Below are 25,373 nucleotides of genomic sequence, written 5' to 3'. Positions count from 1 at the left end.
ACAGAAAGGTTCATCCGCTCCTGTTCGCATCCTGCTAAGATCAGCCTCCCTTTCTCATCCCACCACATCAGAATATTAATTTACAGTATTTGGCTCTGAATATTAAAGTCATCTGTACCTTTTAAAATTCTTTTCAAATTCAAAGTCCCCCCTGCCCTCCCCGCTTCCACTGATGAAGGCAACCCAGGAGAGAGGCTTCCTAACATACTACCACTTGATAAGTCTCCCTCTCTCTCTCTCCCCGCTCTCCTCTTTCAGAGTCTAGGGGGATTTTCTGATGCATCCGATGTGTCAAAAATAATTAGCTTTTGTCAGATTTATCATCATGGCACAAACCCCTCTCCCTGACTAGAGCCCCAGATCGTGTTATGCCTTGTTTGTGTGTGACAGCATTATTATTCTTGTTAGTGGCCCGACACTTCTTTTTTTCCCCCGCCCACTCCTCTGTTGTTCTGAAACATAAGGCGTCCTGTGAGCAGCGCCATTGCTGCTTCCTGCCCAGTGCTTATTGACACTGGCTAAAGATATTCATCCATATAGAGTTAAAAACATGTATCATGGTGTCCGAGCGAACTGCCGGGGCTGAAGTTGATTAATGGCAGAACCTAGCTGCCGGTTTTTCCTCTTGAGGAGCGACACGCACAGCCCCTGCATATTAACGAGTGGCTGCGCTTTCTATTAACTAGATAAAAAAGCCTCTCCTCTGCCTTTGCTCCAGGGGGCTCAGGGATGAGAAATTCTCCATTATTTATTATGTGGCCTGTTTTTTCCCCCCCTTTTTTTCCTTTTTCATGTATTTCAACCTGGTGTCATCAGTAAACTTTTAAATGCCAAACATGTCTGGAACATCACAGCTTATCGGCCTTACAGAGGCCATGTTTTTCATGCAATTTTCATGCGCTTACTTACAGTAGACGTGAGGCATCATGTCGAATTAGTGTCTCGCAAACAACATGTTACTTTCTAGATAATGCATGTAACGCCTGTTTTTTTGATGCCACTGAATATTTGTCTGTTAGCTGAACACAGTCCATGCAGTAACGGGAATTACTCCTCCACACCTCTTTTGCACATTGCGTTATGGTGGTAATAAGTCACCTGACTATGTTCCCTTCATAATTTACTTGTAAATGAGGTTTCCCTTACTTTAAATGTTATACTTTACAGTTTACCATAAAATCATGTGTATTTTTCCTCTGGCCTGTATTGCTATTTATCCATTGTTTTGGTATCAGTTGGCCAGTTGTGGAGATTCTGATGCAGAGGTGTCTGCATTCGTTGAAAAGTAGAGAAACTAAATGGCCCACAAGCCTCTATCTGCTTTTTCCCTAAAACATGTGATTTCGTTTCATTACATTCAACAGATGCAAACGCAACCATCCTGATGGATAAATAGCACTGCATGCCTGAGAAAACTTGTCATTTTCTGATGAACTGTCCCTTTAAATGTGATCGTGCTGCAGGGATTTGTCATTGAATTAAAGAATAAATCTAACATTTATCATTTATCGCCTATGTGCTTGCGTCATAGGCCACCCATTCACATAAAGGAGGAGCCACTTAATATGGACGACGACGACTGTCCGATGTCACTTGTGACGACAGCCAATCACAGTCCAGAGCTGGAGGAGGACCGGGAGCTGGAGGAAGGGAACTTATCGGAAGATCTGGAGTGACTAGGATACAGTTTTTGGTCAACATATCCCTTCACCGAACCGCACTGTTTCTCTCACACAGACCTCCCGCAAGACTAGAAACCACTCCACAGTCCAAGCAACCACAGCTGACTCTCTTTGTCTCTCTCACCACTGGGACTATTTATTGAGCATGTATCCGGATAGAGACTGGGCCAAAGGAACTCTTTGTTGCAGCCCTTTGGGATCCCCCAAACACAAGCAGGCATAAGATGTCTGATTGGGAAAAAAATTGAACTCTTTGAGACCTGTTTCATTAGGGGATGGCGTGGCCACATACCGTGTAAGGATGATAGACTCATGGATGGGGAACACCATGTTCCGTTGAAAGCTAGCGGCCTCATATACTGCCAAAAAGGAAGACATTTTATGTTTGTGAATAATCCAACCCACAGTAGTTGTTAATGTCTAGAGACAATTGCTGGTTCAATTCAAGTTGTTGCTCTGTTATCATTTGCACAGGAGTAGTCTCAGAAATTTGTGTCACTGCCTGTATGTTGCTACTATTATGAAACCCAGTATATTATTTTCAGCTTTCTTTTAAAACCATTGTTAATTTCCCAAATACGATTTCTTTTTAGATACCACCAACTGTAAATGCCATTCCCCAAATCACACCAGAAACGGAACTGCGGTACCAAGACTGTTGTTGCAGCTGTCCATAAAAAAAACACCAAAAACACAAAAAAAAAAAAAAACAAAGGAGAAAAAAAAATAAGAAAAAAGTTGGCTTCCAGTCTGTTATCTGTTTGTGAATAAACGAAAAAAATTTAAATTAAGTTGGGGAAGAAATAAGTTTGTTAAAAAGCGCCATTTCCAAAACAAATGCATTTCTGCATAATTTTCTTCTCACTGTTCTCCTTTTACCTCCTCGTTCGAAAGCTTTGTCTACCTTCAAACAGTCACAGGCAACAGCTAGAAACCAAAGCCAACACTAGCAATGGCCAATAGCTTATAGACAGAAGCCACCAAACTCCTCTTGGTCCGCCTTCTGCCACTTTAAACTAGTACAAAGAGAAGCTTTTGTTCCGCAAACTACCTTGGAATAACCTCTGGGATTGTTTCATTTAGCCCTATACAAAGATGATCATGAGGAAGATGGAGGGAAAATAAAGGCTGGTTTTGATGTGAAATTTGCTAACTCATAGAAAAAAAAGACAAAACAAACAAAAAAAGTCCACTTTGGAGATTTTCTGCCAGACATACCATAGGTAGGAGGTGATGTGATGTTTGAACTGCAGGCATTTTGTGCTGTAACTGGTAGAGAGCAGCTAACTGTAAAAGTGGATCATGACCAAAACATTTGTGTATTCAATGGAAGTGCAGAAACATTGTGTTGTTGTGAATTTTTATTTTATTCTATTTTTTTTTTTTTACTTTTTCTTATGCATTACACATAGTTGTTTTTTCTTTATTTATTTTTATTTTTTCTAACCTGGTGAATATGTATTGTTCTAAGTGGGACTGTCAAAATAATGTCTTTATTCCGTGGCTTTTTTTTCTTTCTTCCGAGCCGCGTCAAAACCGAAACTGAAAACATCGCTAACCAAACATGAAGAATATCTAGTGAAGCCAAATAAGTCACATTTTCAAGTGAATATGAAATGATGTGGCTTGGTTACCGTGGAAAAGCAAATAGTAATAGCCATTGCGGAAGAGGATTATCTACCTTTTTCTAGGTGAGATTTGCTTTAACTTCATCAAATCCTCGTCGCGTGGGTCTGTGCAGCTTCCAAACGCGTACGAAAGGCATCGCCACTGATGGCGCTCTGGGTAGACAGCCAGCTTTTTATATCACGCTTTAGGGTGACTTAAAGAGAGGTAGTTACTGTGGAAACTACGTCCCATCATTTCACAGCCAGTGTCATCTAGAAAAGCGTTGTTGCTTTAATGGTCATTTATGTTTTCAGTAAACCAAAGTTACACAAAATTCTGCCTCCTCTTGTATGGGATAAAGAAAACCTGAAACTACACACAGTATAACTACACAAACACACACATGTGTCAGAGACTAGCATACACAGACCTTAGGCTTGTGGTCTGCCAGCTTTCTTGTTTTGGTTAAATCTCCAGCTGCTGAAAACGTATGCTGTCAATGACCTGACGTGGCTTTGTGTCTTGCTGCGGCAGCGAGCAACGTGTCTGCTCTGTTTAGACCAAAATGGAAACACACTGTGCATATGTATGTTTTCAAGTGTTGTGCCAAGCCAAAGAACAGGGCTTGTAAGAGCTTAACACACAAGACACGTGCGGTACTGTACAAACGCTCAGCTTGTAAAGTACACACACATACACACGCGTACCAGTTCCACGTCAAGAGGGTACTGGGCCCTGGAACAAAGCTTATCCCTTCAATACTTAGCTGGAGTCAGCAAAACGACTTGAAGACGACGTTCTTAATAATCTTATCACACCAAATAAAAAGGACACTGCGTCTTTCCAAAAAAAAAAGAAAAAAAAGGGGTCTCCCACTTACCCAAAAAGGCTTTCTAAAAGCTCCTACCTCTGCACAACAACCAATTCAGAACAATTACGACGGATTGCACGAGTTACGAGAATGCCACAAGAGCCGTTACACTTTACTGCGCTTGTCTCATAGGACGTGGCTCAAGCCCAACGTTTACATTCCCTGCGTCAAGATATGGAAGATTTGCATTGTAATAGGTTGTCCTCAAAACATTTGTAGAATGATAATGTATAGATTATCTGTAAGGGAATATTGTGTTTTTTTTAAAATGCATGTCTAAAAAAATCATTTGGTGGACTGGAAACGAGAACTAATAAAAAGAATATAATAAAAACCATGGGGATGATGGCCTAACTGTACGTACAATGCATAGGAGTGCGTTACCTCAGATATACTGTTTTGGGAGGGATAAAAACCTGTCAGCCACAGAATGCATATTACCTGTAGATTTGCATGGGTTTTGTATAAATTAAGTAAAAAAAAAAATGTCTAAAATAGTTGCTTGCACATAATACCAGAAAGACCTCCAGAACTGCGATCTGCTCCTCCACTAGATTTTAGGATTGTCTGGATTTTCTGGGTTGATTTTTGTCTGTATTTTGATAACTGTGCATACTTATGTAAAAAAAAAAAAATGTTGGTGGACCCATAAATTTACCAGACTTTTTTCTAAGAGGAAAAAAAAATCTCAGTGTTTCTTTTCTGACTTACCTGAATTTTTACTGTTTCTCTCTCATTGCTCGCTAAGAATAGCAAACTTGCTTTTTCTGCATCTGCTTTGCGTAGCTGTAAGGCTTAACCTAATGTGTGTATTTATTGCTTGTACCTCTGTGCATACTTTATGAAGCATTATGTCTGGCAGTTGAGTCATGTATCCTTTCTACTGCTATCCTTCTCTAATAATTGAGAATATGATCCCCCTATGTATACAGTAAATTGGGACTGTAGCAAACATATGTTTATGTAATTGGTGAGAACTTTTCTTTGGTTTGTTTTTGTTTTCATTTCCTTTTTGATCGATCGATCCAGCGACTTTTTTTGATACTTTTCATTAATGTGTACTGTGTCCATACGTTAAAAGTTCTCTGACATTAGAAGGTCATGGTTGAGAATTGTAACAGACATTATTTTCTGTATTCATGGCATTTCACTGCTGAATAAAATAAAGGACCAAAACTTGGAATTTGAAAAGCAACTGTCTACCTCCAGCATCAGAGAGTAAATTATTTTCCCTCCACTGTTGTATCTTTTATTCTACAAAGGCACAGCCATGAAAATCTAGCTGGCATTACACTTTTAAGGTTTCAGGAGCTGCTACTTCAGAGATGTGAAGGAAGGGGGTGGAAAAACAATTAAAATTTAATGTATGTGTTACAAGCCTTTTTTCCAGCCTCCAGTACCCAGAGTCTTGTTTAGAGGAGCGGGGCAAGGCACTGTATTGCCCACCCCTCTGGACCTGTAATGGGTTTAGCCTTTGTATGATTCAAGCCCACTGCTTTCATGTACCGTACGCGTGTCCCAGTCTACACCCAAGCACTGCTGTGTACCTTTGAAAAGCTTTTGTAAGAAGTAACTCACCCAACTAGACTTCATTTCTGGGCTACATACTGCAAAAGTGGTTTTGGCACAAACCGCATTATTAAGTCTGTTGCCATGTAAAAAATATCTGCCTTATTAGCATCATGGCTCTGTGTCATGTACAGAAAACAAAGATGTGAAATTTCACCAGACATCTTCCATAATCTCAAAGACAGCAGCTTCCTCTTGACACTTGAAAAGACAAAAAAAAAGCTTTTTACCCTCTCGACTGATGGATGTTGACTGGCCTAACGCAATGACAGGCAATGTGGCTAAATCAACTCCAGCAGGCCTACCACACCTTGTCGGTCATGGAGCAGCCACACACTGACACCCTCATTGAGATTCAAACTGAATCTACCATGACCAATAGGTTGCCCATTAGCTCGTCTGTATGCCGAGAGCCTTCTACACGTTCCAAAGGGTGCTCAGGGACATCGTGGGACTCTTTGAATCATATCTGCTGGTCATTTAATCGTAACGCTGATGCGTGTTCTTTTTCCTTACCACATGATGTCCCATGAGAGGTCAGAAAACAACAGCATTTTTCATAAAAAGGCACACAGACGCACTTGTCTTTCTTCACCCCCCCACCCCCCATGACAGTCCCAGACATCAGCCTTGGCAGGCTGCTGTTATCTCCTCAGCAATGGCGTTCCAGAGCATTAGCTAGCTCGCAAGGCACTTGTCTTCCATGCTGTTTATGCACTTGGAAGTGTTTGTGAATTCAAGTGAGGGATTGCATACGGAGTGCAACAAGGGCCGCTGTGTACTACACAACATCAGAGGGAGCTCCGACATTAAAGTGTGAGAGCGCCTGCTATAGACCCTTCTTTCAAAGGCCATGAAATAATAATGGCTTGTGGTTAGAGAGGTATCCGTGAGTCACAGTGGCTGCTTTTCATAAAGTGGAGTTATTTACAGAGCGATGAATAAAAGAAAGGGTAGCTGGTGGTGCAAGCTTTTTCCACATGAATGGTGGTGGTGGTGGGAGGGGAGTTCCTCCTTATTCAGTACGCTGCAAGTATACTGCATGGTGTGATGGGAGTGGGAGAAGGCTCTGAAAATAGCAGCTAATTTCTAAAGAAAGATCTACAAAATACAAAATAATGTTTGGAAGCTTTAAGACATTTAGAGACATGTGCTTCTTTACTTTTGTGTTGACAATTGGAAAAGTTCATAAAATTTCTATGCAGTAAATATAGATCTACAGCAAGAAGGCTTAGCTAAGCTCAGCTTAGCATTAGGACTAAAGGTGGGAAAATATCTAGGTTCACAAAGCAGCAAATTATCTCAAACTAATTGGTCCAAAAACCAAACCTTTGATGACCATTTTCAAGCAAATTAAGTATTGTAGTTATTAATCCTCACTATACCTAATTGTGTCTTCGTGTTCCCCTAGGTAGGCTATGTGATGATGTGTATGTGAATGTGCGCCAGGTCATGGCCAGGGAAACTAATCCTGGCTACTAGCCAGAAAGCTGAACAAAGGTGAATGGAGAATGATGGATAGGAGAAGAAGTATACTTTCAACGGCTAAGAATTGTTTTTATTTTTAGTTTGCCTCCTTCAAAATTGAGAAAGATCACCATTCATTGTAAACTTTGTGCCAGTAGCAACAAATACACATTTAAGTTATCAGGGTGTGTGATACAGCTGTTGATAATTAATAAATAATTGTTACTGGCCTCTCCTGCCAGTGATGCAACAGGTCAGGCTAAAGAAGCTTGATTTGGTCGAGTCAAGATTCTCTGAGGAACTGGCTAATCAGATTGCATATCCCTTATTCAAAAGGGAGAATTGCAAAATTTATATAAATATAATTAGTCATTTTTTATACCAGGTAATATATAAAGGAAGTAATACATTTAATATGTAGCAATAAATACTGCCTCCCATAGTGATTTGATGGTCGAACACATTACTTATTCTATATTTATTGTATTTAATGTATTTACTGGACTTCTCAATCAGAATTCATTAGCCTATGAGCATATGTCAGATGATCTTCACTTCTGAAATGTGTAGTATAAACAAGTATGATAGAAACAAAGTTTTAAATATGACTTGAAATGAGCGACTGACCCCATAAACTCAACATGAAAGTGTTAACAGAAGTCGATAAGACTGGAAGTCAAGTCTGTGCACCTTGGTTTGGTCGCTAGCATACTGCTGTGGTCGTAGGTTAACTAGAACTAACAGCCTTGTCTACAAACACTGCCACTCTGCTGCTACTGCTACTATCTGAGCTTTAGTGAAACTGTGAAAACTGTGACACAAACCAGAAAAGGAGAAGGTTAACCTTCAGAGCAAAAGTTGTGCCCTTTGAAACACATTAGTTGCAGCGATGAGACAAGCAGTTGAATTTTCTCCAGTTCTTGTTTGCGTCTTGCTAAAGTTATACTTTATGAAGTAGCAGTTTGTGAGTATTTAGAGACAAACCTGAGGAACTACAGGCAAGTGTAGCAACCAAAGTAATCATCAAAAGGTTTTTGGCGCAGCACCTTCGTTTGCTAGAAACCACCAGGAACCTCAGGGAATACACGCCTCCCTGGTGTGGTTTATTCTGGTTGGCAATGGATGTATCATCTTGTAGACAACGCTTAAGGAATGTGTCCATGACGTCATGTGAGAAACCACAGGTGAGCTAAGATGTTAGCTTCTGATAGTTGTTTTAGCTGCATCGTTCCATAACAGAGGCTAAATATATGCATAGAGCTACAGCCAGAAGACTTAGCTTAGCAAAAAGACTAAGTGGGAAAGCGGCTAACTTCAAAAGTAATTTATGAGCACTTTTATGAGTTGTTACTATATTATATCTTGTTTTTGTAAACTTTGGAAAGAACCAGACTAGCTGTTTCCATCTGTTTCTCATCATTAAACTAGTCCAAACTAGCTACTAGCCTGTACTTGCCACAATGAGCGAGTGCTATAAGAGAGTGCTATCAGTGTCCATGTCTAACTTTCAGGAGTTCAGTACAATAGCTAGTAAGTTAGCTTGTATCTTGGCCTTTTAAATCAGACAGTGCATCCTGGCATCATTCATTTCTCTAACAACGACCAATTAGGTCAATTTATGAACCGTGCACTTGTGGGATTGGGTGGTAAATATCTCTAGTCTCAGCTTATTGATTAAGAGTGCAGTCTCCGTCTCGGTCTTTCTCTTTCCACCCCTTCTGACCTGACGATGCGTGTCGGCTCCCTGGAAGACCCTTACCCCGAGGCTGCAAAATTGCCTGCTAAATAGTCCGAGGCAATGGCAACGCTAATTGAGATCATCATTATTATAATTGCGAGCCCTGAAAAGCGCGTCTTAAATAATTTGCATTGCTCTCAAGTTGATATTGGATGCAGTGCAAAAATAATTGCATGGCTCGGAGGCATGACGCTCGGTTCGGTGGTGGGCGAGGGGACACTTCCCCACCCCGCCCAGCTCTAGTAGCCACCCAGCCGGTGCTGAGATCGGATGCCATCACATATCTGTGTCACGAGCAGTAGGTTGGGGGAGGCAGATTTTGTAATGTTTTTGTCCACTTTTATATAAGATTCTCTTAAAGCTTCACAGTCAGCGATTTTTCTGTTAAATCAGAAAAAAACATAAGATAAAACAACATCCCCATGAGATGAGAATCCTTCAATGTGTAGTCCACTAAGTGTTTTCCACCAGTCACTACCTTTTAAAGTGAACCTGACTCCAAGCTCACCTGCTCCTTTTACCACATCTGACTTTCCACTCTGTGGACGGAGCTGCTGAGATAGGCAAAAAACCCCTAAAAAACTATGACCTCGATACATAAAACTTCACTCATCGCTTCATCAGAGGAACCTGACGTAAACGCACTTTTTTGCTTTGTGTGAATGTGATGTGCAGGCACCGGTGTAATGTATGCAAGAGAAATGCCTATTTCTCCAACTGAAACAAGGGATTAACCCAACAAAATGGTGAGAAACTGCTGATATTCATGAATTCTTGCCTTTGGCATTATCTGCCACATACACACACACACACACACACACACACGTATCCTATCAGGTCTTTCTCCCCCTCGTCTCTCAAACACACACACTCACACGCACAAAGAGACTTCTCGATAGTCCGTCCTAATGAATAAGATATGATGACATGATATAGCTCATTATTTGTTTGCTTTATGCTTTAACAAACAACAAACACAACCCTTCGAGGCTGCTGGCAAATCTTTTTTCCTTTTTGCCTGTGAAAATGAGCACATCAAAGAATGAATGAGAGGGTAGAATCAGATTATCTAAATCCTCTTAGAAAGAAACACACCCCTCAAACACACTCTTTGCCTTCATCATCAACCCCCCCTCATCATTTTTACACATTATAGCTCTCTCTAGTATTATTCATCTGTTTATTTTTGAGGGGACGGTGGAAAATTTAAAAAGAAATTGAACCAGACTCACCCCAGCAGCTGCTTTGCATCTCTCGTCACTTGGCAGGTAGACAAAAAACAACGCTACATACTCCATGTTGTGTTTTCACCTTTACATGTTTAACCGTGATAAATAAAGCACTTACATTTAGCTGGTAAGGTTATGTGGTGGGGGGGATCACAACTATCATCCTTTTAATCCATGGTAATCACATCTGGCTTTAATCGCCAATTCATAATGGAATCTGTAATGGAATGATTTCAATTATCTACCACCACTGGCACCGCGGAGTTGTGGAATTAAATTAGGACAATGCTTCTGTATGTCTTCGTCTCAAATCTCAATATGTTTGTGTTTAAGGGGTCTTGAGGCCTTCTTTTATTGTTGTTCTTGTTTGTGGAACTTATGAGGCAGAAGTTTGGGTCTCGTGGAGAAAAAAAAAAGATTGCTTAAAAAAAAAAGGGAAGGACCTAGGGAGCTGATCATGTGGGGGTTGGATGGTGGTAAAGAAAAAAGAAATATCTTGCATTAGTGAGGAATGGTGGGTTAAATCACTTACTGAAGATTTTTAATGACATTTCAGTGTTCCTCGTATAATTACTCTTCATCTGAGATGGGCCGTAATGCTGTTGGACAGTCGTGGTTCAGGCTCGCTAGCTCGCTTCATTAGCGTGTCATTCCTATTTCACATCAGAGGCTTTAATTGTAATGCTGAATATGCACAGCTCTCCACAGAAGCCTAATCAAAGTGGATCCACTTGTATTATTAATATCAGAAATCAGCCCGCTTGCTATTTTTTTATAAATAAAAGAATACAGACGCATAAATCAGCTGTCATTTATTAGCATGGCCCTGGCATATCCGCCAGACATGCAAGTAGAGCAACCCCACCCCATCTCCGTTCCTCCGCGCATCACTCATCAAGATTTAAAAAGAATAAAAGACGGAGAGGAGAAAAGGAGAAAAAATTGCATTAAATATACATACTAATTCCACTGTGAAGTAATCAGATTACAAAGCAGGTGACACCGGGCGCAGGAAGGAAGAAAAAAATAACATCGGACAGCAATGCAATATAGAGATGATGGAGAGGTTAACAGGGATAAAAGACGGAAGATGGGTGGACGTGGAGAGAAGGGAAAGGCAGCAATGAGAAAAGAAAAAGATGGGAGGATTAAGGATTTACATTCTTAAAGCAAATACCCTGAAAGAAAGCAACTACAGCAGAGAGGAAACGGTGTATTTGAGGAGGGCTCGGTGAACACTGGGAGCAGGGTGACCCTCCACAGGTTGTGCTGACCAACCATAAAAATCCAGCTGTGTTTTGAATCCTGCGGCGGTCGGAGTCAAAGTGCCGTGAACCGCTAATCCACGTCAGTGAAAGGCTTTGGTGCTGATGCAGATGGCACCCAGGGAACCGCAACCGAATACCTGCCCTGTGTCTGAAAACAGACGCTGAGGCTCTGGAAAATAAGACTGCGCTTTACGCCATTTCTTCACATTTATTTGCTTATGTTCAAAGATATCGGAAGTTAATGAAATGACTGAGTTTGCCGCGACCTTCACGTGAGGCTTACGAGTGCTAACGTGCTAATGGGATTATGCCGCGTCATCAACAAGTGGATGAGGCAGTGATTTTTACATTTTTTGGTATAATTTTACTCAGATGTGTTCAAAATAAAAACTGAATGCCTGCCAGAGTCAGAAGTAGAAAACAAATGTAACATTGTCACATTTAATTTCTGGATACAAGAAAAGTTATGACAGCTTCAGGTGGATGAGACAGATGTAAATTATTAATTAGACATTAATGGGTAGAGAGACATTAATTAGGCATTAATGTGGAGACTCCTTGTACAGACTTCCCTCACCTTCTCCCAGTCACATCCTTCCCCTGAGTTTCTATCTATAGCACGCCCCCCTCTACCTCCATCATCCTCTCTCTCAGTCTCTCTGCCCACACCCGTCGACCGTATGTTCTCTCACATCAGTGTGTATAGAGGCAGATGAATGCTGCGCTATTATTTCCACTGTAGGTTTAGAGTGAACATTTTAAGCAAGATGCATTTTGGGATGATTCCGTTTAGCTTCCCGTGTCTTTTAAAAAACAAAAAAATCCCCAAATCAAACACCACTGAAGTAGTTGGAGCACTGAAGTAGTTGGAGCACTTAGAGTGCCGCGTTCGCTAGGTACACATTCCGGCGGCGGTTGTTGTTGTTGCCGTTCCCTGACAGCCTTTTGACATTCCTTTCCTTAGAAAGGAGAAGCTGTTCACTCAGCGGTGGGAAAAGTGTCTTGATGTACAAGGCAACACGCAAACAACCATTTGCGGTTGCCAAACCTCAACATTTATGAAGGTCTGTGTAAACTAGACAGTTACTGGCTCGAGAAAAAGACTTTCTAAACATGGATTGAAGGAGACAGGGGGGGGGGGGGGGGAAGGGTAGCGTAAGGGGAAACTGAATTACTTTCCACTGTACTGTACACGCTTCAACCTTGCGAAAAAGCAAGCAGGAAAATGATAGTGGCAGTGGGGGGCAGTGTTCAAGTACAGGTCAGCTCCATTACCTGAGTCCAACATGTCTCTCTCACAACCTGAACATACATATATAACCCCGGCTTGATGATATTCCTTCCCAATCTCGCCAGTTTCCATTCCAAACGTCTTTGATCTGTGATTTGCATTTTAGCGCCCACAGGGTGAAAATTATTTGGATGAGATTTTTTTTTTCCCTTTCTCCCTCATTGCCTTCTCTTCTGCATCTTCTCACTCACCCACTCACCGTACCTGGGGCTTGTAAACTCATCCCTCCCTCCCTGACTCCCGTTTTCCCCAGCTCCCTGCATCCCTCTTTCCCAGCTGCTCAGGATCTCCTTTTAATATCAGCTATGCCCCCGAACGAAGCAAACAAATTAGCTGACGGGAGGAGCGGGTCTCAGTCTTGGCTTCTCACCTGGATGCGAGGTTAGCAGCCCTTGGGTTTAGCAGCTTCTCCTGAACAAGGCTTGCAAACACGGGTACCTTAAACACACCTACTGACTTCCATCAAAGTTATTGGGCTACAGTCAAGTGAGGGATATGTTTTTAAAGACCTCAGGCTTGCTTAAGAGTTTTCTGTTTAGCCTACATAGATCCTACAACATAGCCCACAGAAGTGCCTGATGCTGTTGTCAGTCTTTACACCTGCGAGCAGTGTGCCTATGTTACTCTGCAATATCATCGCTGAAACGCTAGCTGGTGGAATCTAAGTTTTCCTCTTTGCTTATTTTCCATTCTCTTTCATTCTGTTTCATGTGATGTAATCCACTGCTTTCCGAAGTCCATTTTTAAATCTTCAACATTAGTGTTTTCACCTTCACCATCTTGGTGATGGGATGGATGAGTCTGACTGTGAAACTGCTTGTTTATTGACTAAGGACTTGTTAGTCATATGATATGTAATCCCTTTTTTTTTTTTGAAACACAGTATGACCAAGATTTACAAAGTAGAGTTAATTTTTTATTCAGTGTGACCCAAAGTAAGTGACTGAGGCCCTAAAATTACCAAGAACATGTATAGATGTTTTTCATGTGTGTCACGCATATATTGCTTGAGAGTTGTCTGTCATTTTGGATACAACCACAGATCACGGAGGAAAAATGTGTGTTCTGCAAATGGCTGCTTGCTTTAACTTAGTGAAACAAAGAGGCTGCAGAACCATTGCTTTGGTTGCTGGCAGATGTGTGGAAGATCCCAACTTGTCTGGCAGAGATATTCCCTTTTGATAAAGCTTAGTTAGGCCTGGATCAGGTGACCCCGAGTCCTCCCTTAGTTACACTGCAATAGGCTCAGGCTGCTAGGCCCTTCCCTTGAGTCACTGAGTGTTTCTTCTTCATGACCTTTTTTCATTCACTATTTCTTTATGCATTGTTCATGCATCTCTGGGTCTCTTCCACAGTTTCTTTGTCCCGTCTTCGTCCGATCACACCCAACCGGTCATGGCAGATGGCCGTCCCCTCCTGAGGAGCTTGTGGTGGACGTTTCTTCCTTTTAAAAAGGGTGTTTTTCCTTCCCACTGTCACCAAGTGCTTGCTCATAGGGGTCAGCTGATTGTTGCCGTTTTCTTGCCAAGTTGCCAAGGAATTATTGTTTCTAAGCCTGCATAAGGGGCGCTTTAAGTGGAAGTAGAGCTTTAGCAACTGATTTCAGAACATCTACCATTAACCTCAGCCTCCTGCCACCACTTACCAAGTGGTTGGGTAGTACACATTTATCTCTTGTAAGCAGTGGCTGCTGGATGGTTGCAAACCACTCGGAGCCTTTTTCATTTAACTCTATATTGTCAAGATGACTTTCATATGTCAAAAATCACGTGTCTGCAAAATCAGTGGTCAAGGCAGAAAGCCGCTTTTTCCCCCTAGCCTTCTATAGAGCCAGAAGTCGTTTTGCAACCAAATCTATCGCCATCTGGTGACCTTCAGGCAGAATGCAGGTTAGATGTATTTCTGCAGTGGCTTCAATTTCCTTTGTCAATCTTGTTCATTTGCAAAAGGTATATGGAAGTGCAAAGGAGGAAACAGTGGTAGTAAACAGGCCAATCACAGTTGTTGAAGACAGTCATCAGCTTATGGTGTAGGTTATGTCATAGGGTTTCTGAAGGGTTTGTTGTTATAATGTACCTAGAGCATAGCTTTAACCCTAGAACACTATTGCTGGGTGATTTTCATCCGAGCAAATACAGTTACATGATTTCTCTCTCCTGCAGCTGTTAGCGTGTCAAGGAGACTGTGCCTTCACCAGGAATATCTCAAATGTCCCAGGAATGGGTGGATCAAAGGCCAGCTTTCCAGTGTCATTTTTTTTTTTTTTTTAAGGAATTTTTCATTCTTGAATTCCTGATTTTTGTGTAATTTTGCAGCATTATTTTAGCATCCCCTCATGACACTTTTTTTCATTCTGTTAGACATGGCACAGTTGAAAGTAAAAGCAGACCACTCTGATTTGTCATGTGTTGTCATATTTTGATATATTTTGATGACAAGTACTTTTTGTTGGTCATATTATATCGGGTAAAAATCACCCGGCATTAGTGATTGCGTTACTATTTATAGCGATAGTGTTCTACGGTTAATACAGAAACAGAAATCCACTTTTGGATCAAAAAAGTATATTAATAAGACTAAGAATAATTGTAAAAAGTGTTTCATTTTGATTGAATCGTTAGCTGAAAGTAAATAAACACAATTATGGACATGGCGGTTTAGAACATTTGCTGGAAGCTCCTTTATCTCAGTGGGATTGTGAATACAGAATGCACATTTACGTGTGGATCATGGACTGTTTCATTTGTACTTATGCTAACAGTTAGGATGTGACTACTTTACCACAGGAACACAGAAGACGACGCAGTGAAAAGAAAAGGAAGAAAAAAACAGTGATATTAGACATGCAGAAAAACTGAAATATCCCATTAATACGTCCTGTGGCTCAAACAAAAAGCCTGCAGCAGAATACTCTCAACCTCGTGGACAAGCAACATTATCGCCCCCTAGACATCCGTGACAGCGAGACTGCTTCCCGCTCGCTACCTATTTGATGTTTTTAAACAATTTATATTTGTTATCATATCAAAGAGGAGGCGTGTGGCTATCAAACACAGGAGGTGCACACTCTCAGCCGAGGGGCCCTCTCAGCCAGCCACGCTGCATTCCTTATTCTATTTTATCTCTCTTGGTTTTTGACTAATGTCAGTAACAGCTACCGGTAATAAAATGCTTGTTAGAGTTTGTGCCGTTGCCTCGGAGCGTCGGCTTTGATACATTGTCAGGCCATTTGCCAGTGTTTCCTGATTACCTCTCCACCGACTGCATGTTTATTGATTGGGAGTTAATAAAGCGAGGGGCCTACGCTTATTTCGTCTTCGCCTTCTTTGCAAAAGGTGAGGCTTCCTTTGATGTTGATGCCGTACATTTTGAGGCAACATAAACGCTCGTGTGTTGTAATGTCAGCTTTGCTCCTAGCCTCCCCCCCCCCATCCCGCTGCCACTTCTTTTTTCGCATCTTACGTGCAGTAATGTGGGGAAGCTCGTGTTGTGGCGACTCTTTCTGTCGTTGTTGGGAATAAATTGAAGGTGTGAGGGAAAGAAAAAAACAAATGGTGCCAATTACTTACATTACCTGCGGGCTGTCTAGGTGACTTCATCTTGCTGTCTGTAATGCTGACATCTAATTCTACAGTCTATCTCTGCATCTGGCTGTCTTCGCGTGTTAGTACCTTCAGATCTTTACGTGTAGGATTGTCACTGTGAGCCTGTCATCTCCGGATCTGTTTATCTGCTAGCTTCTATCTTTGTCTCCTTCCCGTCAGTCTTTCCGCACTGTCCGTCCCTATGACAGTCGGTATGATGATTCCATCCCTCACCAGCTGATTGTCTTTTGTCTCTGTCCTCTGGAGCTTCTCCCAGTGCTGTTTATCCTGCACCCTTCCCCAGACACAGACTGCCTTGGATGATTTTCTGTCTCTTCCTCTGGCTGTCTTATATATCCACCATCCACCACCGCCCCCCTCCGAACTCCACCGAGCCAAGCAGTCGTGTCAAATCAAAATAACATCTTTAAAAATTCAGTCAACATCACCCCTACAAACAGCGAGGGCCTCCTTGTTGGCTATTCATGTATTCAGGTGTACACCATATCATGGTGGAGATGCATTCTGAGCGTGCAGGGAGCCTTACATGGTGGTTCCATCAAAATTTGATGTATTCATTCATAGTCACAGGTAAACTCTGTTTGTTTGCAGATAACTGGGATGTTTACCAGAAGCCGGGGTGGACAGGAAAGCAGGCCGGCACATGCAGATCGGTTTCTTATCGGACAAGTGCTGGCCTTGCACCTGCTGGCCGTGTAACCCCTGCTAGGTCCCCAGTGGAACATGACACGGTCCCCCTGACTTTTTTTTTTCTTTTTCTGTCATCTTTGTGATGCTTACTTACAATTCCACTCGCTTTCTCCCTATCTTGATGTGTGCTTGTATTTATGTGTGCCGTACTGCGACAAACACCATATGTGCTCTGACTAAGAACCCCCCCGCCTCCATCTCTTCCTCTTCTCTCACTCGATTCTCGCTGTATTTACATCCTTGTTTAGTGTCACATTCTTGGGGTCAAACCAAAGCGCTGTAGCCTCAGGCAGCCTCCGAGGCTTGTGTATCATTGGGTTTGCTGATCACTTCTGCTGCCTATCATAGCCCCACCACTTTCCCAGACTTTTTTTTTTCATTCGTTATGATAAAAATTTCCAAAGAGCTTGTAGAGGCAGCTTGATCTGTAATAATATGTAAATGGTGAGTTCTGAGAGCTGATTTCCCTCTTCCTCAGCCTCTGTCACTTCCTGGAGTTTCTTTCCCCTTCTGAATCTGTCGTCTTCTTCCTTGGATCTCTCCCAAAATCTCATCGTGTCAAAATGCATTACGAACATCAAAATATTTCTGTTTACAACATCGCAGTCGTGTCAATTAAATCTGATAAATTATTCAAACATTTATCTTCCCCCACTATGCCCGGGGAATTTTTAATCAAGCTTCCTATTTGCTTTAAATTAGCACTGTCAAGTGTGTATTTGTGTAAAATCCCTGGTATCATTAAAGATTTATCAATTGAAAATCTGTTTGGGCTGATTTTACTGTTAATTGGCTAGGAGGCGTGCTCTGGGTTTATACTTGTCTGCAACAAGTGCTTCTGTGTTGGCTGCGAGTACAAAGATCTACATCCTCTGAGTTCAATTAACCAACAATTTTTTTGTGCTTACACTGTGCTTTTAAATGCACGACAGTTTTGATTCATTGTTCCTAGTTCAGCCAATAATTCTCTTTTACATCGACATTACTTTGACATTCACTAAGGTTATTGTTGTATTTACTACTCACTATTTGTGCTCTCTTAGAATAACGTGTTAACACTCAAAGAAATTCTGGCTTTAGTGAATTTCAGGGAATTGCATCACCCTTTGAAACTTATAAATGGTTTGCAACTTTTGCAGACACGTCAACATCTTCCATTCAAATTGTTGTGGCAATCTGCTTGTGACCCAGGGAGGGTTTTGGAGCAGGGCCCTCTTCTGAACCAATTTCACCCAGGGAGAACATTTTTTCAGAATGCTGAAAAAGATACATTCCCAGAGTTTTAGACAAATGTTCCTCTTTGGAAGAGTAACAAAGACCTTATAAGTAGGCAGAAGGGGGTTATGTACGGTGGCCCTGAGAGGCCAAATGGACTGCAACTTAAGAAAACACCAGCAATAAGAAAAATGCTGCAAAAGCACACAAAACACAACACAAATAGGAAAAATGAAAGCAGAAATAGGAAAAAACAGATTTCCAAAAGCACAAGGGAAGTATTTCTGGGGAGACAATAACCTGACGCACCAGTTGCAGGAACCAAAAGATGCTAAGAATTGAGCTGGGAGACACTTAAAAGAAGTGGAGAATCTATCGGTTTTGTGAGGAAAGAAAAGATGAGAGGTAAGTGTGTTAAGATAAGATTTAATTTTGAACTTTATTTATCCCGAGAGAAATTCTTTTGTCACGAGCATGCTCACAGCAGCAAGGTGAAAAGAAGAAAAAAGAGTACACAAGAATAGAATAAAATAGAATGCAATACACTAAAGTAGAATACAGTACAATAAAATAAAAATATAATACAATAAATAAAATAATAACATACCTATCAGTAAAGTGCAATACTTGTGCAAAATGAATACAAAAAAAAGATTTAAAAAGAAAGTAGTGTAGCAGCATATACTGTGAGAAATAGACAAACATACAATCAATAACTAACAGATGACTAATAATATTGCACAAAGAGTATAAAACAAAGTTACATTAATATTAATCCTAAAGGTAATCTACAGAGCGAGGAGGAGTTGTACAGTCTTATTGCCACAGGAAGGAAGGATTTCCTGTGCCGGTCAGTTCTGCATTTTGGGGCGATGAATCTTTTGCTGCGTGTGCTCTGATGGAGGCATGCATGGGGTGAGAAGAGTTATTCATGATACTGAGAAGCTTTTGTAGCATTCTCCTCTCAGACAACTTCACCAGGTTCTCCAGTCCTACACCCAGGACAGAACCAGCCTTTTTAACCAGCTTGTTCAGCGTGTTGGCATCAGACTATTAGGCTAAAAATCCGTCATCAGTATTATATAAATCACGAGATTAAAACACACTTACCTGGCATGTTTTGGTTTCCGTTTTCATTTTTCCTATTTCCTTTGTGTTTTGTGTGCTTTTGCAGCTTATTGCTGGTGTTTTCTTAAGCTGCAGTCCATTTGGCCTCTCAGGGCCACCGTAGTTATGTGATGTAAATTACAGCACTGTTGACAAGAGAACTTTGGTTTGTATCCTATTTACTTTCTGTTCCTGTTTTCTTTAAGTTTCTGTTTTCTTTCTGTTTCTGTCTACTCTCACTTTTACTCTGTTCATATTTAGCTGCCAGACCCACTTGTTTAGAATTAGGGAAAGGTTGTGGTTTGGGTTCAAAACCAGCCCTTCACAACATTTATCCTGTGCTTCAAAATGATGCCTAAGGATAGCCAGTGCATCTCATCAATATAAGATAAGTTGGGAGTAAGAACACGCTCCGCTGTGAGGCTTTTTTCTTTTCATTTTACAATCTGTGCCTTCCCTTCTTTTGAAAATTAAATATAATTTTGGAGTTACAGAGCCTATAAATGGAGTCGTGGAATGAATAAGTAAGCCAGCATAAAAGTGGGTAGGTATATTACACCTTCAGTATTACTTAAAATTTGTGAATCTCCATCTTGAGCTTCACTGAGGGGAGAACAATAACAAATTCTTTGCAATTTATCTGTGAGTCTATCTTTGAAGAAAGTTTTCCCATCACTCCCCATGGTGAAGCTCACAGTAAAGTGGCTTGGCTACAAATTGGATTTTGAAATACTAAAATAACAATCTTGTCTTCGTGATATCAACATGACAGTACTTTCTGTACCTCTTAACAGAGCTGTGGACCTGCAGCTCCATCTGTTTCATCCTTGCCTCTTTCCAGTCAAAGCAGCCTATGCATCTGCTTTGCTTTGTTGTATTGCTGATAGAGTTCCTAATACCCTTTAACAATAGGCTATAATTGTGATATTTTCATAGCCCCCCAAAAGCCAAATGGAAGTCTGAAGGTGATTGCTTTCATTGTTCTCTTTTTTGGTGCCACTGAAGACTCTAAGAAAAGAAAGACTAACTTACTCAATTTAAATATATTTATAAGCAAGCTCTAAACAGAACAATATGCTCCTCTAACTACTGCTTCCAACTGCTATTTTTTGTTGTGCGTTATGGCGTTATGGTGGCTTCTCAGTGTCCTTTGTTCATGCATATGTATCTTTACACAGACTGTATGTAAAAGATGAGCATACCCAGAGGGTCGTCACCTGTTGGATTGTGAAATTTCATTTTGAAGCCTTCATTGGAGCATTTTCACCATGTTTATCTTGGCATTTTGAAACCAGATATGATGAAAGAGAGGTCCATCTCACTAAGAAATGGAGTAACACTTCTCCTTTTTTAAATGTAATCTTCATCTTTCAGCTGACCTCTTTAGGGGCTCAATATATCCGCTATCCCTCCTCTGCACATGTCTGGGCCATCACAGCCTTACCTCTCTTCAACTCCAAACCACTCAATCTGAGCTGTTCCTCGGATTTGCTCGCTGGTCCATCCCGGTCACTCCCAATAAACATCTTCATTCAGTTCTTCTTCTTGTAACCATCCTTTTTGCTCTCTCTCCTTCTGTCACAAATCACCCCTGACAATCATCTCCACCCACTGCACTCACTTCTTCATCTCTTGAGCCTTATCCGTTTATTTGAAAGGGTGACCTGAGGTATTTAAACTCTTCTTCGTGTAATCCTATGGGGACCATTATTTATAAAATTAATATTAGAGTCTGTAAACTCATTGGTAGTGTTTAATGAGGCCGTGAATAACAGGAGCTGAAAGCTTGTTTTCCCATATACCAAGTGCATTATTTTTGCAACTAAAACAATCGCTCTCTGTTGTCTGTTAGCCCGTTCTTACTCCCGAGGCGAAGTATAGTGACGACTTGTCAAGTCCCAAGGCGTTCCTGAGGTGACCTTCCGCGTTCTTATGCTACGCACCAGGTTATGAATGAAATCCAGTAGAATGACTCTCCTGAGGTAATACACATTCCAGCCACGTATTCTAGCCCTAACCCTAACCTTAGCACTAACCTTAACCAGCACTTTAATGACGTTAGATAGTTTTTTCCAAAGCGATTTAAGTAAAACAAACTTACAAGTGTAGATTCATTCCAAATGGTTCTCATGTTTCCTCATTTTTTTCAATCGTAATATATTTTCAATCTCGTGTTGGGTACCCGGAAGCGTAAAATGTTACGCTTTGGGAGTGAGAACGTGTTGGAAAGAATGGCATTGGCCTATTTTTTCCAGAAGCTGTGGAAGTTTGCTGGTTAACAACAATGTGGTTATCCAACATTTTTTAGCAAACTGCTAAATGATCTGATTCTTTAGTTATGTGGTTCACACTTGAATTTGAGCATTTTGGTAAAATATTGTATTGCACTAACTACAGTCTTGATTTAAGCATCCATTTAAGAATAGAGGTTGTCAAGAACCGGAACCTCTCAGCTATACTTGATTTTTTTTAAATGCACTTAATCCGAGATGGAAGACTTTTGTGCCACTCATTCTGACATCCATTGCAGATAACACATCCTCTATGTAGCAACCACAATTTAACTTGAGCACAGTTGCTTTGATTGAAATAACAGTTTTTGTGAACGACAGATGGTGTAACCCTGGGCACATCACTGTGAAAGAACAACTCTGCAGCAGAGACATTGAGCTGTTAGCCGTTAGCATGCGTCCGTACTATCTGCCCCGGGAATTCTCGCATGTTATCGCAATAACAGCGTATGTCCCCCCCTCGGCCAACGCGGATGCAGCCTGTGACACTCTCCACTCAGTGGTCAGCAGACTGCAAACACAATCTCCGAGAGCCCTTCTCATAATATCAGGGGACTTCAATCATGCCTCTTTGGACTCCACACTGCCCACCTTCACCCAGTATGTGACCTGCTCAACCAGAGACAATAAAACACTGGACTTACTGTATGCCAATGCTAAAGAGGCATACAGTTCATCACCTCTCCCTCCACTGGGCAAATCTGACCACAACCTGGTGCACCTTGTCCCTGTGTATGAGCCCTTAGTGCGCAGGGTGCCACCAGCCACCCGCACAGTGCAGAGATGGTCAGAGGAGAGCGAGGAGGCTCTTAAGGACTGTTTTGAGTCGACTGTGTGGGAGGTGATCTGTGACGACCATGGAGAGGACATCGACAGCCTTACTACATGCATTACTGACTATATTAATTTCTGTGTGGATAACACCGTACCTACCAGGACTGTACGGTGTTTCTCCAACAACAAACCTTGGATTACCCCAGAAATTAAAGCTGTCCTCAAGCAGAAGAGGAGGGCCTTCAAATCCAAAGACAAAGAGGAGTTGAAAAGGGTGCAGAGAGAGTTGAGGGGACTGATAAGGAATGGGAAGGACAGCTACAGGCAGAAGATGGAGAACCAGCTTCAGCAAAACAACGTTGGTGAAGTCTGGAGAGGCCTCAGAACCATCTCAGGCCACAAACAGCAGAACTCTCTGCCTGGGAGGGATGTGAGATGGGCAAATGAACTGAATCATTTCTTCAACAGATTTGATTCAGCCATGAGGCAGTCTGCAACATCGGCTGCAGACTCACCCACCCCCACTGCTGCTGTTCCACCTCAGACACTTCACACCTCCTCTATTCACCCTGCTCACTCCCCCCCACCCCCAACAACAGCATCCAATACACACTCAACACAAGGCTCCAGCCTGTCTCTCTCAACCACCCAGGTTAGGAGGGAACTGAGGAGGATTAATGGCAAGAAGGCAGCGGGCCCAGATGGCATCAGCTCGAGGGTCGTCAGGTCCTGCGCGGACCAACTGTGTGGGGTGATGGAGCACCTCTTCAACCTGAGCCTGAGGTTGGGAAGAGTCCCACAGCTCTGGAAAACCTCCTGTGTTGTACCAGTGCCAAAGACTTCATGCCCCAAGGACCTCAACAGCTACAGGCCGGTGGCTCTGACATCCCACCTGATGAAGACCCTGGAGCGGTTGGTCCTGGCTCAGCTTCGGCGCCTAACAAGCTCATCACTGGACCCACTTCAGTTTGCCTACCAGCCTGGCATTGGAGCGGATGATGCCGTCATTCACCTCCTACATCGTTCCCTCGCTCACCTGGAGACCGCTGGAAGCACTGTGAGAATCATGTTCTTTGATTTCTCCAGTGCCTTCAACACTATTCTTCCCTCGGTTCTGAAGGACAAGCTGGAGAACTCTGGAGTGGACCATCACCTCACTACCTGGATCCTGGACTACCTCACCGACCGACCACAGTATGTGAGGACTCAGGGCTGTGTGTCGGACAGGGTCGTCTGCAGTACGGGGGCCCCACAGGGAACGGTTCTGGCTCCGTTCCTCTTCACCATCTACACTGCAGACTTCTCCCACAATTCCACCCAGTGCTTCCTGCAGAAGTTCTCTGATGACTCTGCAATAGTCGGCCTCATCACTGATGGGGACGACAAGGAGTACAGAGGACTGACTCAAGACTTTGTGGACTGGTGCCAGCTGAACTACCTCCAGATCAACGCCAGTAAAACCAAGGAGCTGGTGGTAGACTTCCGCAGGCACAAGCATTCTCCACTGCAACCACTGAACATCCACGGTATGGACATTGAGGCTGTGGACAGCTACAGGTACCTTGGTGTTCATCTGAACAACAGACTGGACTGGACTCATAACTCAGACGCCCTCTACAGGAAAGGGCAGAGCAGGCTGTACCTGCTGCGGAGACTCAGGTCGTTTGGGGTGGAGGGCCCACTCCTGAAGACCTTCTATGACTCTGTGGTGGCTTCTGCTATCTTTTATGGTGTGGTCTGCTGGGGCGGCAGCATCTCTGCTGGGGACAGGAAGAGACTGAACAGGGTGATCCGAAGGGCCAGCTCTGTTCTAGGATGCCCTCTGGACCCAGTGGAGGTGGTGAGTGACAGGAGAATGGCGGCTAAGCTGTCATCCCTGTTGGACAACGTCTCCCACCCCATGCAGCAGACTGTGACAGCACTGAGCAGCTCCTTCAGTGGGAGACTGCGGCACCCACGGTGTGGGACGGAGAGATTTCGCAGGTCTTTCCTCCCCACTGCTGTCAGACTCCACAACAAAGACTTTAACTGAACAAACACACACATCCACACATGTGCAATAACACTAAGTGCAATAATCTTTTCTGGCATCGTTGTATTTTTACTCAGTTGTATATAGCATTCGTATTCTATTTTTATCTTATTGTATATTTTTATTCTATTTTATTCTACTGTATATAGTATATTATTTTATTCTATTCTGTACAGCTGTGTACTGTATTTATTCTTATTGTATTCTAATTTTTGCGTCATAACTTTTGCACTGTCCACTTCCTGCTGTGACAAAACAAATTTCCCACGTGTGGGACTAATAAAGGTTATCTTATCTTAACCACGTGTGTATAAAACTCAAAATGCCCATTTATGTATGACACACTGTCACTGGAAGTGAGAGTTTAACGAACTTGAGCCGTAAGCAAAACTAAAGCTAAATCAGCCATAGCAGCATAATTCAAGTAACACTTAAGTATAAATCACCAGATATAATAGCATGGTTAGCCAGGCCAGATGGCTACCACATGTCTGTCTGAGGACTCTTTGAGGTTAGTCTGAGGTCAAAGAGCAGACCTGTGATCCTCACGCAACTTCACTAACTCACTCTTTCCCCTCCTTTATTGTTCAGTTTCTTTCAATGCCGCCACTTTCTTTCACACACTTTTCCTCTTTTTCTTTCCTTTTGTCTCCACATTAAAGTTAAATATCCCTCAGCAACAGATTGGAGGAAATGGAGGCACAGCAAGTGTTTTACATTCTATTGCCCGCTTTACTGTTGTATTTCAGTGTGGTTTTTTTTTTTCTTTCTCCCAATGATTTTGGGCATGTTTGAAGCATTTTGAAGCCATATCACAGATGACATGTTTTGTGAATATTTTCATACAGTTTCCTTTTGTAATGCAAATGGCCGTGACTCTGTCAATAAGTGAAAAGGCAGACGCATGCTGAATGGATAGCCTGAAACTTTGGTGGT

At 42.1% G+C, this 25,373-nt stretch overlaps 2 protein-coding genes across 14 annotated transcripts in view; both read left to right on the top strand.

The window, feature by feature from the left end:
• foxp2 (forkhead box P2) overlaps positions 1-5,352 on the top strand; it is a 104,170-nt gene extending 98,818 nt beyond the window's left edge. For all 10 annotated transcript variants that reach the window (XM_082511398.1, XM_082511393.1, XM_082511399.1 and 7 more), the window contains one exon: positions 1,532-5,352. In XM_082511398.1, the coding sequence (XP_082367524.1) occupies positions 1,532-1,676 (145 nt within the window). In that variant the 3' untranslated portion in view covers positions 1,677-5,352. The remainder of the gene's footprint in view (positions 1-1,531) is intronic.
• Positions 5,353-7,837: 2,485 nt separating this feature from the next.
• Positions 7,838-25,373, top strand: part of mdfic (MyoD family inhibitor domain containing) — a 56,454-nt gene continuing 38,918 nt past the window's right edge. For 3 of the 4 annotated variants that reach the window (XM_082511058.1, XM_082511056.1, XM_082511057.1), the window contains exon 1: positions 7,843-8,381. The gene's annotated coding sequence lies outside the window, so the exon portion shown is untranslated. Of the gene's footprint in view, positions 8,382-25,373 lie in introns of all 4 variants that reach the window. The other variant, XM_082511059.1, reaches the window with a different exon arrangement.

The sequence above is a fragment of the Aulonocara stuartgranti genome, assembly GCF_965226115.1.
Source record: "Aulonocara stuartgranti genome assembly, chromosome: 17".
In the NCBI taxonomy this organism is placed as follows: Eukaryota; Metazoa; Chordata; class Actinopteri; order Cichliformes; family Cichlidae; genus Aulonocara; species Aulonocara stuartgranti.
The sequence above is the reverse complement of the archived record's forward strand: the minus strand, read 5'-3'. Positions and strand labels throughout refer to the sequence as shown.